General features: G+C 36.2%; 1 protein-coding gene across 1 annotated transcript in view; it reads left to right on the top strand.

Moving 5' to 3' along the window:
• sos2 (son of sevenless homolog 2 (Drosophila)) overlaps positions 1 to 20,701 on the top strand; it is a 120,031-nt gene that overhangs the window by 58,163 nt on the left and 41,167 nt on the right. Inside the window, 4 exon segments of the mRNA XM_051919939.1 lie at positions 1,368 to 1,499; positions 2,139 to 2,303; positions 12,484 to 12,690; positions 19,813 to 19,956. Coding sequence (XP_051775899.1) covers positions 1,368 to 1,499; positions 2,139 to 2,303; positions 12,484 to 12,690; positions 19,813 to 19,956 — 648 coding nt within the window.

The raw sequence follows: 20,701 nt of genomic DNA, 5'->3' as shown, positions 1-20,701 counted from the left end.
TTGCTCCTAGAAGAGGTGTTGCCGCAGCCAGCCGAGGGCAGTTACCATGTGGTTTGAATATGGATCCAATGCCCCAGTGCAGTGACTGGGGATACTGTGCTGTAAAAATGGCACTGTCCTTTAGATGAGACGTAAAACCGATTTTCGGACTCTTGGTTGTCATAAAAGATCCCTGGGCATCTTTCATAAAGAGTAGGGTGTATCCCGATATCCTGTCTAAATGGCCTACCTCAGTCTATACATTCTGGCACCCTAATCATTGTCTGTCTCTAACTGGCTATCTGTCACCACTTCACCACCTAACAGCTAATGTGTAGTGAGCTTATTGGTGCAAAAATGGCTTCCACCACATCATCCAGGCGGATTCTACACATTAGTTGTAATTGAAGTGGCTTCCCACTGACTATGTAAAAGTGCTTTCAGTTGTGAGAAAAGCGCTATATAAATGTAAAGTATTATTATTATTTACTTCAGTGTGGGTAGATAGATAGATAGATAGATACTTTATTAATCCCAATGGGAAATTCACATTCTTCAGCAGCAGCATACTGATACAATAAATAATATTAAATTAAAGAATAATAATAATACAAGGGTAAGGTTGTGCTCTGTTAAATATTTGTTATTCAGTAGATTGGCATCTGTGACACAATCTTGGATGGATTGTTGGGACATATACAACACATTATAGTCAGATTATTTTAGGGTTCAGAGGAAGAGCACAGAATTATCTTTACTGTCTCATAATTTGTTAAAATATAAATTTTCTAATTCTTGTAGTGCCAGTTTTCATAGGGCTGTCGAGTCCAAGTCGGAAGCAATAATTGAGTTATTGGACTTTGAATAAACGTAAATTGTAATGTATTTAAATATCCAATTTCACATATACTGATTTGATTAAACTGCTTTTTTTTCTAGAATCTTGATAATATAAGGTCTTTTTTAGTTTTCTAACTTTAGTCTTATATTTACCCAGTGTTTGTAAGATAAAACAATGTTGCTACAACATTTAAAGCCAAACTTTAATAGGTCAGAGTGCTAAAAACTTTCCTGATGATTCATGCTGGCAGTAATGAAGTGCAGCATAGCTTGTATGCGGTGTTCTTTCAATCAACGTAGTAAATATATTTGTCTAATTACAAATAAAGGAGTTGGAGTTGGTTGTACCTGAAATTGAGGAGCTGGATTTGGAGTTAAAGTTTTTATGTACTGACTCCGGAGCCCTTTTTTTTCCTACTCATATCAGGCGTATGTACTATACATTTTGACAGTATCAGTTTATTGACCTAGAGAATCCTATGTTAATTTTTGTTTAGTTATGCATTGCAGGATTTAGATTAATATATTTTATTATACATTGTTCTTAGGAGCGTGTTCAGAAAACTTTTCCACATCCAATTGACAAATGGGCAATTGCTGATGCTCTGTCAGCAATTGAAAAACGCAAGAGGAGGAACCCATTGCTGCTGCCTGTGGATAAAATTCATCCACTTCTGAAGGTGCATAATTTAGGTTTTCATATTTGAAGTAGCCCTCTGTATAAAATGATTACCAAAGTAAGACAGAAAATGCACAATGTGCGAATACTGCTCAGTCATTAATATTTCTTCCCTCAAAAAATGCTATTTTCCATGACTTATTTTGTTAAATTTTACAGTTTCATTTGAAGCTAGCATTTTTAAATTCTTTGTGAATTAAAGTTGAGTGTGTTGAATGTTTGCCTTTTTTATCATAAATATTAATTGAAATTGTTTCAAACCAGAATCGTGGTTTTCATTTCTTTTTAATTGTCCATCCATTTTGCACTTTATAATGAGAATATCTAGAAAAACCTAACACTAAAATGAAGATCCATTATAAGTACAGAAATATGGAATGATGGGCATTACAGCAAAGGTAATTTTGCAGACACAGAGAGAGAAAACATATTACAGTATAGTGTTTTCTATTTATACCTTAGTCTAAATTAATGTCTTTGTAAACTCTTTGTAGTCTAAAAGGGAGTAAATTTAAAAAAAATATATACAGAAGCTGGTGTCTGAAATTGTTGATATTAACAGCACAGTTTTATTAGTTCTCATGATTTTTCTTCTAGTTATAATATTGACATTCTCTAAATGTTTTTTTCCCCATTGCAGGAGGTTCTTGGCTATAAAATAGATTACCATGTATCTCTTTATATTGTGGCTGTGCTGGAGTACATATCTGCTGATATTCTGAAGCTGGCAGGGAATTATGTGGGCAACATTCGTCACTATGAAATCAGTCAACAGGACATCAAGGTGTCCATGTGTGCTGACAAGGTACTGTTATTTTTTTGTTTTGGGCTTCATTGTTTATTTAATTAAACAGTTAAAAGTTTCAGTGAAATTCCTTTATGTGCAGTGGTTCTACTAGTGTAACTATAATTATCCTCCACCTGTTTAATTTCTAGACTTTTTATATATAATCCAGGTACAGTAGATTTTACCTAATACTTTTAAGTTCATTCTTAACTGGTGTAGTCAAAATGGATTTGCTTGTGTGACACCAAAGAAAAGCACAAACAAAAATATTTTTGTTTACACCTTAATAAAATAGCAGACTGTTCAAAGAATTAATTATAATGTTTATACCTTTATTTTCTTATTTTTATCTTGTCTTAAATTGTGAAGTGCAGTACTGAACTGTTATTAGGTAAAACTAAAGGTGACATTTTCTTTATTCACCCAAATCTCTTCTTTGGGGGTTCCAACAAGGTATTGCAGATGTTTTTTGTATGTATGTATGTGAGTGTGTGTGTGTGTGTGTGTGTATATATATAAAATATATGTATGCATATGTATATAAAATGTATGTATGTATGTATGTGTGTATATGTGTGTGTGTGTGTGTGTGTATATATATATATATATATATATATATATATATATATATATATATATACCATACCATATTTATTTGTTGAGCGCTTAAAAACACAGCATTACAACCGACCAAAGCGCTGTACAGTTAAAACAAACAGGACTAAAAACAAAATATTAAAGCAGACATTAAGAGAGAATTTGAACTAAAAACTAAAAACAGGTCAGAGGATCCAATAAAATAGAGAAAATAGCGAAAAACAAGCAGAAAATGAAACAAGTTAAGAATTAAAAGCCAATGTGAAGAAGTGCGTTTTTAAGCGTAATTTGAATGTGGCACCTGAAGTGGCTTGCCTAACCACTAAGGGTAGGGAGTTCCAGAGCCTGGGTGCACCGATGGAGAAAGCCCTTTCACCACGAGCTTTGAAACGTGCCTTGGGAACGGTTAGAAGGAGCTGATCTGCGGATCTAAGAGCGCGAGGGGGATTGTATCGATGGAGCAAAACACTCAAATAGGCGGGGGCTAGACCATTTAATGCCTTATAAGTTAAGAGGAGTATCTTAAAATCGATTCTGAATCTAACCGGCAGCCAATGTAAGGTTTTTAAAATTGGAGTAATATGTTGGCCTCTGCCACTTCCTGTTAGAAGCCTTGCAGCCGCATTTTGAACCAGTTGTAGTCTAGAAAGAGTGGCTTTGCTGATACCATAAAGGCAGGAATTAGAGTAATCAAGCCGGGACGTAATAAATGCATGGATTACTGATTGCAGGAGATGGTTAGACAGAATAGGCTTGAGTTTGGCGATACGCCTGAGCTGGAAAAAACAGGATTTTACTGTGCGGTTGACTTGAGCATCCATTTTCAGGAATGAATCCATTTTGATTCCGAGATTAAAGACAGATGAAGTTACTGGAGTGGGAAGAGAGTCGAGGCCAAAAGATGGAATCTGTTTGTAGTCGGGACTAAAAACAATGACCTCGGTTTTTGAATCATTCAGGTGAAGGAAATTTATAGCCAGCCAATCCTTAATGTCAGATAGGCAGTCGAGGAGAGATTTGGTGGAGTCAGTTGGCTTAAGGGAAAAATAAATTTGGCAGTCGTCAGCATATAGATGATATGAAATTGCATGTTTTCTAAAAATTGCACCTAAAGGCAGAATGTAGATTGAAAAAAGTAGTGGCCCCAAAATGGAACCCTGGGGGACCCCACATGGGAGTAGGACTGATTCAGATGAAAAATCGTCCAACATGACTCTAAGAGTCCTGTTGCAGAAATATGATCTGAACCAGTCGAGGGCTGAGCCAGATACACCAGCCCAGGATTCGAGTCGGGAGATCATGATGCCATGATCGATTGTGTCAAACGCAGCAGATAGTTCGAGAAGAACTATAATCACATGAAGTCCTGAGTCCAATGCCAAAAGGACGTCATTTAGGACACGTAAATGCACGGTTTCTGTGCTATGTTGGGGCTTAAAGCCTGACTGAAAAAGGTCCATTACCTGATGGTCCTGTAAGTGATGAGTTAATTGCTCATAAACTACTTTTTCTAGTATTTTTGACAAGAAAGGTAGTTTGGAAATTGGACGAAGATTGGAAAGAACGGCAGGGTCTAAATCAGGTTTTTTCAGAATTGGATGTACAACTGTGTGTTTGAAAGCACAAGGAACTATAGCCGAAGATAGACTACTAGTTATGATCTTTAGGACGTCGTATCGAATCGCAGGAAACACATATATATTCATGGCATTTGTAGTCTGAATCACAATCTGATTGTATGGGTGGTTACCTACCAGGTAACGCTTGAGATTGGTCAGCAAGTCGGCTAACATCAGCCACGGTGCCCTCTTTCAGTTGCGAGAAGCAGATCATAGAATGGTTGAAAATAGTTTTACTGTCAAATTATGCAAAGAGTACGCGACACGTGTTTCGCCCTAATTCTGAGCTCATCAGGTGTACACACTCACTGTACTCCCTCTCGGGAATCAAACCTCGCAAGCATTACCTGGTAGGTAACCACCCATACAATCAGATTGTAACACAGACTACGAATGCCGTGAATGTAATTACCCCGATCTACATGCTGTCAAATAAACGAACCACACGCCGTGGCGCAACGCTAGGGGCTTCGCCTCTGGTGCTGACGTCCGAGGTTCGATTCCCGAGAGGGAGTGCAGTAGAGTGTGTACGCCTGATGAGCCCAGAATTAGGGCGAAACACGTGTTGCGTACTCTTTGCATTATTTGACAGTAAACTATTTCAACCATATATGTATATGTGTGTATATATATGTATATGTATGTATATGTATGTATGTATTAGTGCTGTCAAGCGATCAAAAAGTTTAATCATGATTAATCGTATGACTTTGTGTAATTAATCATGATTAATCTCAAATTTATTGTTTTTTTAATGTTGAAATTTTACCACAAAGATTTTTAAGCGCAATCGAACCATATTAAGAAGAATGGACACAATATAAGGGCTTATAAATTTACTTCACGTATTCAGGTAACTGGAACAAGAGGGAAAAAACACAAAACTTCAACTATGAGGAGGCTTTATTCACTCATACTCTAGGGTTGTGCGATGTTGAACATAGAAAACAAACAATTGGGCATATTGTAAAACAATAGAGTCATCCTCTGAACTCTCCATCACCCGAGACAGATGGCATAAAGTGGGCAGCACCACTGAACATGAAACAAACTTCTCTCCTCCAAGGAGTTCAGTAAAGTGTCTCCCAAAATCAATTCGATATCAATTAACTTGTGAGGGCCTTGTATGCATTTGTATTCACTCATACATAAAAAACAATACCAAAACATCTGTAAGATAGACTTGAGGATTCCATAGAGGTAGTCATACTTAACTATAACTGGACTTTATTAGGTCTGTACAGTGCAACGATTTTTTTTTTTAATTGAATTTGCAATTAAAAAACATTCTTTGTGGATGTACTGTAATGTAATATCACAACATTCACAGGAGAGAATAGGCCACGAGTAGAGGATGGCAAGCCCCCCTTCTAATCCAACTTACTCTGCACTACTACTGTTGCGTCATGTGAAGAGGGCGGACCCTGCCACTAAATGTCTTATTATCTGACGAAAAAAACGTACCAGTTTAACACACAGTGACTAAAAGATTCCCCAGTCTTTTTTTATGATCAAGCCAATGTTTAGCAGGTACTGATAAGCATCAGGAGAAATGTTGGCAGGCACAATGCCGTACATTACTGGAAACCCGATTTTAAAATGGAATAACATATAAGCATAGCCTTTCAGAAAACAAAGTAAATAAAAAACCCACATGGCATGTCATTATCTGTAAAAAATAAAAGTTAATGAGGAGGTTCTTAAAATCAAAGTAAACATTGCGTACTGTATCGCAAAAGATGAACATCCCTTCACAAAATTTGGCCCACTCATATTTACTACGTTAAAATGGCATAAACATCAATCCAACTTATGACAAACCATATGCTAAAGGACTGGTCAAATATCCAACAGTATGAAAAAAGAACTTGCTGCTAAAGTAATAGACTCCACACTCCCACTATGTATATTTAATGACCGATGGGGAGACACATTTTTCAATGACAGTGTGCGAGATTGCTAGAAGATTTAAAAAAAAAAAAAAAAAAAATGTGTTTTTACTTGCAGGGCTCGAGTAATGCCTCCAGCTTCTGAAGTTTCTCCAGCTCAGCATTTCTTGGCATGACCACGTTAGTTTTATGTAGGGCTAGTTCATCTCTTAGTGGTTGTTTGTTTCTTTGCACACGCTTCACCATCTCCAGAGTGGAGTTCCATCTAGTCGGCACATCTTGTACGAGTGTCTGTCTTCAGGCCATGCACGACTTGCTGTTTCTCAAGTTTTGCAGTATTTGATGGACTGTGCTTGAAGTACCTTACCACATTTCGGCATTTGGAAAGTACGCCGTCAAATGCACTATTCTGCAGAGACACTGTGACAGAACATTGAATGCTGTGTGCGATGCATGGTAAGTGTTTGAAAGGCAGCTGTCTCACCACTGAAATTAAGTTTTGTGCACTATCTTTACTGAGTGTGCTTACTTCATTCTCATCGTTCCACTGCTTTGTTACATCCATAAAATGTTTGGCACGTGTTTCGGCATGATGTCTGTCCAGTGTTTTCATGACCGTCAAAGCATGTGAATGCAGTTCCCATTGTTCATCGATATAATGGGTTGTAACCCTGAGGTAGCTAAGATTTCCAAGTGATGTCCAGTAGTCACCAGTAAGGGTGACCGTCTCCTTGATCTCCAACTCCTTAGCTAGTTTTGCCCTCTCTGAATCATACAACTTGTTTATACTAGTTACGACTGTGGCTCTCGAGGGTAATTCATAAGTTGGGTCATTGGACGCGATCCGAATTATGTCGCACAGACCTTCGTCCTACACTATATAAATCGGCCTGCATGCTGTGGCTATCCATTTAGCAATTGCTACCGTTAATTTGCTGGAGGTTGACACGTCCATTGGTTTCTGCCAAACACTGTCAAGCGTGGTCTGTCGCATAATACCCGTGCTAATGCTATTAGTATAAACTGAGTGCTTGGCTTGCATGAGATATTGTAGGTTGCTTGTACTCTGGTGATAACTAAACTCGGCTTGACAGTAACACACAACCTTAGTTTTATTAAGTGAGCCGTCTGGCAAGTTTTGAAACTGAACTTCCCATTTAATGGACCGTTTTCCATCGTTCAACAATTATGTATATGGAGTGACTTCTACGAGAAATAACTTGAAGGCTGGAGTGGCGCACATTCAGTTTGCAGGCTCAGCTTGAACTATGGGAATTTCGTAGGGTCAAAAAGAATCTGTGTTAACTGCACTAATTTTTTTAATGACGTTAAAGTGTGTTGATTAGTGCTGGGTGGTATGACCAAAATTCTATATCATGGTATTTTTCAAAATTATACTGGTTTCACAGTATTCAACAGTATTTTTTTTCCCCATGCATGAGTGGATGTTAACCACATTTTCCACTGCAATTACTGCGGTAGGCTGGCTAAGAATAACCTAGTCCACTGTCATGAGAATTGTACATTGTACAACAAAACATTTTAATGTGCACACAAGTATTAATACAGGTTTGCATGGCCCCATAAAGTGATAGTTTTCAAGGGGATGGCACTAATGAAGAGAAGGAATCACATTACATGACAGTTGCAGTCAAAATATAGAACCTTTTTATTGAACAAATTTTGCAAACAACTTAAACTAAAATTTTGACAACCTATTTTCAACCATCCAAAGAGGCATTTAGACTTAGTAAAATATCCAGAAGTGCTTGTCAAAAGTTGTATTGCTCTGAACATATCTTAGAAAAGGAATAAATAGTAAATATTTTTTGTAAACTAACTACACTTTCTGTTAATGTTAACAATCTATGTCTAATGACACATTAAACAACTTTACCATCATTAAACTGCATAATATTTAAACTAATAAATAATAACTATAAAATAAATAATAGTGCAACTTCCAGTAATAATACTATTACTTCAAGACTTCAAGCCCAGGTGCATTACACAGTATTCACCAAATAAAAATAAAATAAAACAAGTGCAACTTGGTGATGAAATCTTTACCGACTGAACCATCATTAAGGCAAATTGCATTAATACGGACCTTGCTTCAAGCTAAGCTATATACATAAATAATAAAACTGCAACTTGCATTTATAAAGCTATTTGTGGTATATCCCTACGGAATCGTATTAGGGCCGCAGTGAAGAAAAAAAAATATGGACACGGGGAAGAAAAAAAACTATTATGTCGAGAATAAAGTTGACATGTTGATTTTATTCTAAACATTTCCACTTCAATCTCGACGCTTATGTCGAGATTAAAGTCGACTTTTCCACTTTATTCTCAGTTTATTTTGTAATTAAAGTAGACTGTTGTAAACTAAACTTCACCCTAAAATCAATGTTTAATTTACTAGATTTTCTCAAATCCCGTTATAAGTTAATGTAGCACATTAAATGCTTTAAGTGTTCCCCGACCCAGATGTTAATCGCTATGCGCTTCTTAAACTGACTTCCTCTACACTAAGAGGAGGAGCAGGCAGCGATTGCCGCACAAAATACATTCACTTCATGATATTCCTGCTCTCTGAAAATTTAGAATGCTAAGATAAATACTTGATATTTTCAGAATGAAATGCATTAAAGCAGGTATTAAACATGCATGGTAGTGTGGCGGTAGCGCTGCTCCCTCGCAGTGAGGGGTCCCCAGGTGTACGTTCAGTGTAGAGAACTTTATGGCAGGTGTGACGAGGCTCCAAAAAACTGGATGTATGAATGGGTATCGCACAGGTTTAACTTAAATATTGTCTAAATGTTGGGTTCATTATCTGGTGTTTGGAGAAACAAACACAGAATTCAATGGATGTTCATCTGAGCAGGCTGTCTTTATTGCATGCGTGCTGTCTCTGTCTGACGTACCAAACCCCCAGTTCCTATCCTTCCTTTTTCTTCCTCCACATAACCAATCACCACACGATAAACGTCTTTGTGAAATTAAAACTAGTTATAAACTTAGACTACGGAGTGTTCAGAACTTTAAAAAAATATCTTTGTTATACATGTTTAATTATGCCATCCATTCAGGGTTGTGCCCATCCTAGCAAGCATTGTGTGCGAGGCAGGAGCAAATCCTGAACAGGGTGCCAGCACATCGCAGGGTGAAAACGAGCAATACATACACTAGTAGGGTTAATATAGCATAACAAAACCCCACATCCTACATGACTTTGAAAGGAAACTGAAGCACACGAGTAAACCCACCAGAAAAACATGCAAATTCAAAGCAGGGAACACCCGGGACCCCATTGCTGCGAGGCAGCAGTGCAACCTCCAAGCCACCGTTCCCCTACATGATTAATACCTGCTTTAAAGCATTTCATCATGAAAATTATATCAGGTATTTATCTTAGCATTCTAAATGTTCAGGGAGCAGGAATATCATGAAATTAATGTGTTCTGTGTGCTGCCTGCACCTCTTTTTAGTGCAAGAGGAAGTCCGTTTAAGAAGCATGTAGCGATTAACGTGGCTCCAGGAACACTTAACACAAAGCAATCAATGTGCTACATAACTTAGGACAGGGTTTGAGAAAATCTAGTAAATTAAATATTCATTTTAAGATGAAGTTTAGTTTACGATGTTCTACTTTAATAACAAATTACAAGAATAAAGTCGACATGTCGACTTTAATCTCGACAAACGGCGAGAATAAAGTAGAAATGTCGAGAATAAAGTCAACATGTTGACTTTATTCTTGTCATAACCATCGAGATTAAAGTGGAAATGTTGAGAATAAAGTCAACATGTTGTCACACTATTACACAGTACCTAGGTACATTACACAGTATTGAAAAAAATACTGCAAGCCAAGTTGTACTTGTTTTATTATCCAGTAGTATAGAAACAGTATTCCAAAGTTTCTCCAGACAATAGACGTGACTCCTTTTTCCAGCAAAAGTTCTTCTATGTCATCATGTTCAACTTTATCACCTGCTACAGCTTCAGTTTCAGAATGTTCTCTGTCCATTTTCACCGCGAAATACCTCCACTACCCCGTTGCAAGCGTGTTTAGTGGTGTAGCATTCATAGCATTCGTAGTCTGAATCACAATCTGATTGTATGGGTGATTACCTATCAGGTAATGCTTGCAACCACGGTGCCCTCTCAGTTGCGAGAAGCAGATCATAGAATGTTGTATAGTTTACTGTCAAATAATGCAAAGAGTACGTGACACGTGTTTCGCCCTTATTTTGGGCTCATCAGGCGTACACACTCACTGCACCCCTCTTGGGGATCGAAGCTCGGACATCCGCGTCAGAGGCGAAGCCTCTTTACCTTGCGCCACGGCATCTGGTTCGTTTATTTGACAGCCTGAAGATCGGGGTAATTACATTCGTATTTGCTTGCAATACGAAAGAACATAATGTCGTCATATCTGTCTGTCTGCATGAAACAACCTGGCTCCACTTTGACCGATTTTTTTACTAATGTTTGATCTACTTCATCATAAACAATTTCCAATTTTCATTGAAATGTCTTGAATAGAACTTCCTAAAAATACTCCCATTTAAAAGTACTGGTGAATTTCCAAAATCGTCCATTTTAAAACTGAAATATTTTGTTCAAATATATGAATTACTATTATTATTACAAGTTTACCCTAAGAGAGTTATTTGAACTTTTAGATTTTTTATATTTCCCTGTGTTACTCGTCCAGTAGCTGCTCCTGACGGCAAAGCAGATCCCCTAATACAAGTCATTTAAAGGTCAGCAGAGTTGCGCATGCGCAGGGCTGGAAATATACAGTTACAGGCAGGCTTGTGCAAACGTCTACAACACCAACTTACTTCTCCTGCTGCTTGAAGTCGTACCAAGTCACTTAAATGATCTTCGTAAAGTTAAAAAAAAAAGAAAGAAAAAAAAAGAAAAGCAGAAGGTCATTTATTTAGAAATTAATGAAAGAGGAAAGCAGCTAAGTATAACTCTGTAAGCTGTCATACATAACCAGTATTTACGTTACACTGAAAACAACATCAACCCTGCATTATCTGTAGGTTATAGTAGTTCAATATTTTTTTAATAATGAAATTTACAGTGAAAGCACCACAATGTCTTTCTTACCATCATGGTCTGTTGCACCCAACAATTTAAGCTTGAGACTTCACAGTAGACTTTACCTCTCCATTTTAGGGGGGTGCTTTAAAAAAATGTTATGTTCAAGAAATGTGAACTACAATTAGCCATAGACTCTCCACAACTAACAATAGTACAAAAATGCCGTTTTTTTTCATCACTTGAAGTAGAATGGTAATGTCTATGAAAGCTGTTTTAGCCACCGTAGGCCTATGTCCCCTGGATTATAACTACATACTGGAATAATATAAAATTCATGCTTTTTATGTACTGATTTAATACTCTACCAGTTTGTTTAATTGTATTTTATTGTAACTTATTTTTGAATGTGACTAATTGCTACATGAATATTTAATAAACGAACATACATCTGACTCTTAGATAAAGTAAACCTAAATAAAAGATAAAAATGTTCCAAATTTCAAAGAGGTAATGTCTCTGTCAGCATCTGAGTGTTACACCATACAGTAATTTTGTAACTTCATTTTGTTGATTTCACATTATATTTATCACATAATTTCTCAGTGATGGTTTTCTGTAATTAAAAAAACTAAAATAAAACTCATACATAAAATTCTTCTCCTAGTCCTTCTTTGAAACAGATGTCCAGTCTGTGAACTAAATTTTTGCTAGTCCACTATTTTATGGCAAGATGCATAACTAGATGGGTATATTAGAGATTGTCTGAATGTCATATTTTTTGGTTAATTTAACAAGAAGCCAGATTTAAAAATATAAAATGAAGTACTCAAAACACTGGCTTAATAGCATATACATAATGCTGGTGTCTGCAGTAGGGATAGATGAGGGAAACTACATTCAAAATAGTCTATCACTGATTAATCAAACATATTTCATATTTTGCACATAACATAAAAATACTTGAATGATTTATTGTACTTAGTAGAAAAGTGTTTTTAAACATACCTTATCTGAGATTATGTTGTCTAACAGGTACTCATGGACATGTTTGATCAAGATGAAGACATTGGGTTGGAGTCTCAATGTGGAGATGAGCCTTCATCCACAGGGGAGGTCACTTATGATGACCTAGTGCGTGCAGAAATAGCAGAAGAGCGTCAGTATCTGAGAGAGCTAAACCTTATCATCAAGGTGTTCCGGGATGCTTTCTTTTTCAACACTAAGTTATTTACACCAACTGTAAGTATTTAGTGCTGACCCTTCTAATTAGCATCATGGATATAGAGTTGATTCTGTAGTTGATTAGGGATTCCAGAAATCTGTAAAATTTTCTTTCCTGTCCAGCAATTTTCCATGTTACCCTTTACAACAGTGCTCCGCAACCGGTGTGCCACGGCACACTGGTGTGCCTTGAGCAGATACAGGTGTGACGCGGTCAAATTAGACAGTTTTCTAACTAAATAATATTTCAACGGTCCTCCTTAGAAACACAATAATGAGAATACGTGCAATGAAATATTCGCGTAAATAGCCTTTTGAAGGTTTCATAATGTTATGTGTCATTTCTCTGAAATAATAAATCCCATCGCCTGGTGCCTGACACCTACGACGTAGGCCCTACGTAGTCGCCAGACAACTCCGTAGTATTCTTTGATAGGCAGATCGCTCCATGCCCTCACCTAGATTCAATTCAAGCCGACGTATTAGTCGTGCTACGTCGCATTCACTCGTCTTGCGACAGTAGTTATCGTTCATTACTATTAGTTGTGTTGCTGAATTGTGTATGATTAACGTTCTTCGTGTGATTCATATTTAGTTTTATACCCCTTTAAATATGGATAAATTTTTACATGGAAAAGATTCGTCTTCACTTACAGATGATGAAGAACCCAGCACAAGTGTTGCAAAAAACAAAAACAAAGAAGATTGTAAAAAGGAAGTAAAACGAAGACTACATTCGATATGGATTCTCGTGGTGTGGTGACGAAACGGCTCCAAAGCCACAATGCATCATTTGCGGTGATCAGCTATCAAACGAGGCAATGGCACCCAGTAAACTAAATCGCCATCTAAATTCAAACCATCCCAGTTACGCCAAAAAAGACAAACAACTCTTGTGTTAATTAAAAAATGATAAGCGGTCATGCTTAAAAGATCTTGACCAAGAACTTCGGGTTGCGCTGTCAAATATTGAGCCGAATATAAAACTTTTGTGTTCATTGAAACAAGCGCAGGTATCACATTAATCAGTCATTATGTTATAATAATTATTAAGATTGCATAAAAGTAAATATATGTATACTTATAATAAATGTATACTTAATAAAAAATGAAAATTTATTGTAAAATTTGTGTATTAAATTAATATCTATATATCAGTGGCTTAGCTGGAGATCATGTTGACCCGGGGCGGTGAAAAATTTGACGCCCCAAAGCTGAAAGAAATTTTTTTTTGCGCCTCCTCAAGGAACAAAAAAAAAAAAAAAGGAAACTACCGTAGTTTGGACGCCCCTAAATAGCTGGCGCTCGAAGCGGGCCGCCACACCTCCCCGCCCTAGCTACGCCACTGCTATATATTTTGGCTTTTGATGTGCCGCGGAATTCTAGGAAGAAATTTGGTGTGTCGTAGGTGAGAAAAGGTTGCGGAGCACTGCTTTACAAGATATGCTTGCCTAGTTTATCAGTCTTTTGTTTTCAGATCTGCTCACTGCTGCATCTACCAGTGAAGTTTTCTCTTTGTCTGGTATACCAGTGACCGTTGTAAATGCCTTCCTTTTTTGAACTACTTTAAAGACTTCTCCAATGTATTCTATGCTGTTCACATCGAGAAAGTACACAGTTATCCTAAAACGCCTAAAGTTCTCTACTAGGTGCGTCAGTAGTACATCAAGTAGTAGTGGGATCAACATCCAGTACCCTTTAATCATTGAATGTTCATCTGTACATGCACTTTAAAATTGCCTAAATTAAGATTTAAACATTTACATGAAAATATTTAAATGCCACTTGAAACCAAGGAAGTATGGCTGCTGACTTAGAATGACTGTCAAAAAAAAACACAACTAGAAAGGTGGCTTTTCGGAAGAAAGTGGCACACTAGACTGCTTAGACATTTCTTGAGGTAATCTGTGCTAAAATTAAGATTTGCATTTAAGAGATTTGGCATAATAAACACATGCTTTTGTTGGCTGAATGTGCTGCTTTTCTTCTGTAGAGTTGCGAAGTAAACCACAGCCCATGCAATAAGTACATATTCATGATGCAAGTGCATATCTTTATCACACATTTCCTTTTTTCTCTCTCTCTCTACTTTTTTTTGTGTTGCCCCTGAAAGATTCGCCCAACCTCTGGTTGCCTATGTGTATTTTTGCAACATCAGGATAGTAGTGTGGCACATAGGAGGAGTGATAATATAATGCTGAGAAATATGTGTATAAGGAAAGCTATTATTTATAAATCCACAAATAAGCAAAACCATGAAATGTGAGGGAGGGGTCATTGTATTTTGTGTATGAAATATAAATCAAGATAAAAAGATGCAGATGCAGTGGATTGAGAAAGTATTCAGAACCATTCATTTTCTGCATACTCTATTGTGTTGTAGATTTAATTTTACGAATATATTTTCCAATTTTGACCATCCATGTACTCTCAGTAACCCTTAATGACGAACTGAAAACATGTCTTCTTGGGTAAGTACTGTATCTAGAAGCTTTGCACAACTGGACTTGGACAGTTGATCCCATTCTTCCTGGCAGTTTCTCTCAAGTTTAGTTAGATTGGATAAGAAGCATTTGTTAGCTGCCATCCTCAGGTTTCTCCACAGATGTTCTGTAGGGTTGAAGTCATCAAAGAGGTTAGTCAGAATTAATGGGATGGATGAGTGCAGCCAAGTTCAGGGAGGTCCTTGAAGAAACCCTGTTACAATGACCTCAAACTTTGGCAATAGATCACGTTTCAACTTGACAATTATAGAAAACATACATTCAAGACAGGTTTGGAATTGCTTTGGTACATTTCTCTGACTGTCCTTGAGTGTTCCAGCCAAAGTCCAGACTTATTTCCTTTTACCATTGTAATTTATTCAATACGGAACAAATGTATATTCCTTGAAACGTAAATGAAAGCAGATGCATTAAAAAATTGTCCATGATAGTCTTCTGACCTTCTTGACACTAGCTCTCTCTTCCTTCCTTATTTTTAGTTAGGTACTTCTTCTTTATTAGTCATTTTCATTTTAAGAACATTACTTCAATACAACCTTTTATATATATATATATATATATATATATATATATATATATATATATATATATATATATATATATATAAAACTGCTGTTTAACACCACCCTCTTTCACCACTCCCTAAACCTGATCAGCCAGTTTTACCAGCTGATATTATTAGAAGCTCTTTTTTTGCCAAGGAATGAAAATTCCTTTTTAAGATTATTAATTTATCAATAAATTGATGAATAAGCTGCAGATTGTCTAAGCGAATTAACAAATGTTAGCATGTTTTAAATTCCCTTGGCTACCTTCATGGTTACATGCCAATTACTCTTCATTCTTAAGCAATATATGTTTAAATGTTCATGTGAAGTTAATCAGGCACATTCTGAATGAGTTAAGGGTTGCCTGTTTTTTGACTTCTGTTCATTAAATACTTCAGTTTAATTAAATGGAAAGAATAATTTGGGTCAGTTTTTTCCCATAGATTTGGTCAAGATCTGTAAGTGAGCTAAGAATGATAGTCCATTTTCAACTTGCACTTTAAATAGATTTTTGCAGAGCTGCCTTCCAAACACACTTTACAATGGTTTATACCATTTATTCATTTGTGTACAGTGAAACTGGATCCACCACTTTTGAGATTTGAATATAATGAATGATTGTTACTTTGCTTACTTTTGATAATCATAAAAAAAGAGAAGCTGACTTCAACTTTTTTACTCTGTAATATGAAGTGTATATCATATTAATATTAGAGGTTTATTGAACAGTAACAAACTCGTCATTTGACTTCTTTATTTTGAAATGGATATTTTAGGCAGATACAAAAATGATTTAAAACAAATCTGAAATAACTCCTATTTTAGGGATGTATATTGGTATTATGGATTTGTTAAAAAGATAAATTCGGAATATTATAGCAAGTTACAAGAACTAGGATAAAAAAAGCAGTTCCCACTGTCTTAGAGAGGCTATAAGGAAAACATTCTAAAAAGAAAAGGCTGCAATGACATTGTGAAGGTAAATAATAGAAACATGAACTGTAAAGCATGTTAAACATGTAAGAATAACCCTTATGAGGTGATATTGTCGTTTTTCTCTGTTGGATTGGTATTTCTATTTTGAATAATAAAAATCAACAGTTCCTATATATTATAGGTTGTTGTCATGATTCTAGGAAAGGGAATTTATGATTGCTGTTGTATTTAGGTACTGATAGATTCTATTCAAATATTTGCTGAATTACAAAAAAAAAAAAAGTTTTAAAATCAGTAAATTGGTAAATGTTTGCTGGCCATTAGCAGGGGACTGGTGTTCTATTTCAAGAAGGGTTATCCTCCAGTTGATATTTTTGTGGAATCTCTCACTACATAATGGGTACTTAGTTGATGCTGACATTTTGTTATTTTTGGCTGAAATATAAAATCCACTTATGTTCTAGTTCCACTCATTGCTGTATTGCCCAAGGGACGTCTTTGGAAAAGAGTGGTGAAATGTAAAGTGTTACTTTTCATAACATTTAATCAATGAATTTTCCAAGCAATACAATGTTTTAATACAGTATGCTCCATTTTAGTATTTAAGTTCAGAAAACACCTTGATGTGAGCAACAGTTCCCTGCAGCTTTTTTGCTACTTTTTCATTGTACTAACCTAATATAAAATTGTTAAACTTTGAAGCTTTACATCCATTTTTTTAATACTGTATAGCGTTTTTTTTTCCTCTGTCCTTCCTCATTTGTATCTTACTGGGTCAAAATGCAACTGATAGCAGGTAAAATAAGTTCATGTTGTCTAACCTGAAGTCAATGGTTGCATACGTAAACTTGGGTCTTATTAGTGGTTGATAATCAGTAGTGAGTGTGAAATGGGGGAGTCTAGAGAATTTGGAAAGGAAAAGGTTTGGGTGAAGGATGTTTGATTATACCACACAGCTAGTTAAACAGATGAATACAGTCTCTAGATAGCATGGTAGTATTGCAAGTTATGTTGTGTTTGCTTTGTCTTTTTCCTTTTTAACAGATGTATCTTTTTGTATGTTTTTAAAGATGATCTTCATGTTTCAGCCCTCACATTTCATGTTTTCCAAAATTAAATAAGAGGTACAAAATTCATTGATCCACACACATTCAGATCTTGTATAATATTAATCTGAATTTTTTAGTAATTTTATATTTTGTGCTGCTATATTAACACAAAACTTTGAGCTCATCTTAGCCAGCAATCATTTAATCTTTATTTTACTACTTTTCTGTGATTCATAATAGCTGAAGTAGCTTTTATCACATAATATAATAGCAGTTTGATAACTGGGAGCATCTTTGTTAAGGGGATTTAATTTTTATTTCCAATTGTAACAGAATAGAAACATTACCTGTTTAAGTGTCACACTGTTAATTGTCAATCTAAAGTGTTAATCTTCTGCACAGATGCACTCAAACCACTACTTAGTCATTTCTCCCTTAAAGGGTGGAAGAAATGACCTTGGGATTTCTGAAGCAAAGCAGACTTAGCTATGATGAATTTTGTCTGAAAGGATTGCCTTTTTAACTGTAAGCCATCACTAGACATATCTTTGTGCTTGCAGTTTCCTATTCTGTTGAATACTCCTTAAGTGTTGTAGTTTTATGTAAGTAGTCATTTTTTGGGATTTTTTTTTTTAATAAATGAGAAGGCATGTACCCTCATTAGCAGCTAAGAATATATTCAAGATGTATTATACAATTTGAATCATATGATAATTGCAGCTATGTGAACCTCATAGATAAACATATTGAAGTAACTATTAAATAAATATCTGAAAGATGTCATCCAGTAAATGTGATATAAAAGCATAGTCTCAGACATGGAAAATGCTATGTTTCTAATTAAGACACAGGAGGAACAAAAAATTTAAATTGTACAGGGTGGTCTAGATCTAACTATGCAACTTTTAATGCAATGCAATAATTGCATAGTTAGATCTGGACCACCCTATAGTAGATTATGTGGTATTAGTTTTCTAAATTCCAAGTTTTCTAAATTCGAGAATATTTTCTGAATTAAAAAATGCCAAATGTGGGGGGGGGGGTGTATGTTGTCTGGGTTGTGGCTGCAGCTTACATACTTCCTTAAACCTAGGACTTCAGTAGTCTTATACCAAGCATGAACCAGTGCAATGATAATTCAAACAAGCAAATGTAAGTGCTAAAAGTGTTCAGTGCTTCATTAAAACAAAACAAACCAAAGCAAAAGCAAAACATGCCCAAAGTGCAGTGTATTTCATCTTTAAATAAATTATTTGAACAGTGATACAAGTGGCGGTTAAAATCATTAATAAATAAGTTGTCAAAACGAGTAAAATCAAGGTTTAAAACCAACACAAGCCTTGGTTGTTGCTTCTACAACTGACATCTCCTCTGCTCACCCCAGACAGGTAGTCCACCCTTTAAAACTCCAACTCATGTCCTCTCTTCCATCCCTTGGGATCTGTGAAGACCCCACGAGCCTGCTCCTTTCTCCCACCACCAGGACTCAACCTTTAGCAGGAGCCCAGTTTGAGCAGTTGGTTGCTTCAGTAAGAGTGACCATATCACATTCCTGACTGCCAGCCTCCACCCAATACAGCACTTGCTCTGCCTCGATACTTCCTCTTTCTTTTTGTTTCCTTTCTTTTAACCTCCATCTTTCACATTCTTTGTCTCTCTGTTCTATTCCTTTTGTTTCTGATCTTATTTTTCCCATTCTACTGAGACTCCATTTTACCCTCCTGTGGCCACGGCACCCTAATTACAATCTGCAAAGTGCCAGGATGGAACAGCTGACCACTTTAACAATCGTCTCGTATTAACATGAAATACCCAACAGTAGCCCAGCTCCTCAGTCCTGCCCACACCCACAGAGCGTGTGTAGTGCTGCTTTTAAGTAAAAACACACTGCCATAGACTCCTTATGTGCCTCATCACAAGGGATATCTGCTTAAGATGAGTGCTGTGCCAACTGCTCTTTTAAACCTTTGTCAATAATTGTTGCAATGTAATAAGCAAGTGGTTAGATTTGTGGAAAACATCAGATTATGTGGACTGATAGATGCGGTAAATAAAGTAAAATGAGAGACTACACAAATAATTGGTTATGCTTTGTGTTTCCAGGACATTGAAGTAATCTTCAGCAATATTCTGGATATTCATGAGCTTACGGTGAAACTATTGGGTTTGATTGAAGATGCAGTGGAAATGACTGCAGATGACAGTCCCCATCCTCTTGTGGGCAGCTGTTTTGAAGACCTAGCAGAGGTTTGTTGTTTTAGATTTTTGGTTTGTCTCATGAAAATGTGAAAGATTTTGTACTTACATATAATGTAAACATTAGAAAACTGAAATATTTGGTGTGGAAATTTTTTTATGGTTAAGAGTTGAACATATCTAATAAAATTAAAACAATTATTCCAAAGTTCCACATAAAAAAAGGAGAAACCTTCCCATAAGTATCAATAAATGTGGTGCCCAGAGAGAGACCAATCAAATAGCCAAAAATAAAATGCTGGAGGGTTACTATTTCCACATTACCAGGTATTGACAACCCATTCTAACTAGCTGAACAACAGCCCTATTTCTTAATATTGTAACTAGATGACGCGTTGACTCCAGATTCAGAAACCAACAGAGATGCCCAATTGTAAAAGTTCCAGAAATTGGCAGACACACAATTGGGTAACATGAGAGGCCAATGCTACCTTTATTGCAGTGGCACCCGGAAAAAATTCTCTGTAGTATAGAATTGAGACAGGTAAATAAAGAGGGATTTGTTATAATAATAGCCAGATGAGAACAGAAAGATGGAGGAGTGGTGACCAAGGAGAAAATAGTTCTTCTACATTATGTAAAACTTTGCAGTACCTGAAGACAACAATGTCTAATTTAGAAATGTTTATTCCAAGGTATCTAAACAGAAGATTGATGTCAAAGATTATTTAAGGGCAAAAATGATGCCATTAAAAGTATATATTGCAGGAACTAAACAAATTACAGTATGTATGTG

Source organism: Erpetoichthys calabaricus, chromosome 16 (assembly GCF_900747795.2).
Source record: "Erpetoichthys calabaricus chromosome 16, fErpCal1.3, whole genome shotgun sequence".
NCBI lineage: Eukaryota > Metazoa > Chordata > Cladistia > Polypteriformes > Polypteridae > Erpetoichthys > Erpetoichthys calabaricus.
The sequence above is the reverse complement of the archived record's forward strand: the minus strand, read 5'-3'. Positions and strand labels throughout refer to the sequence as shown.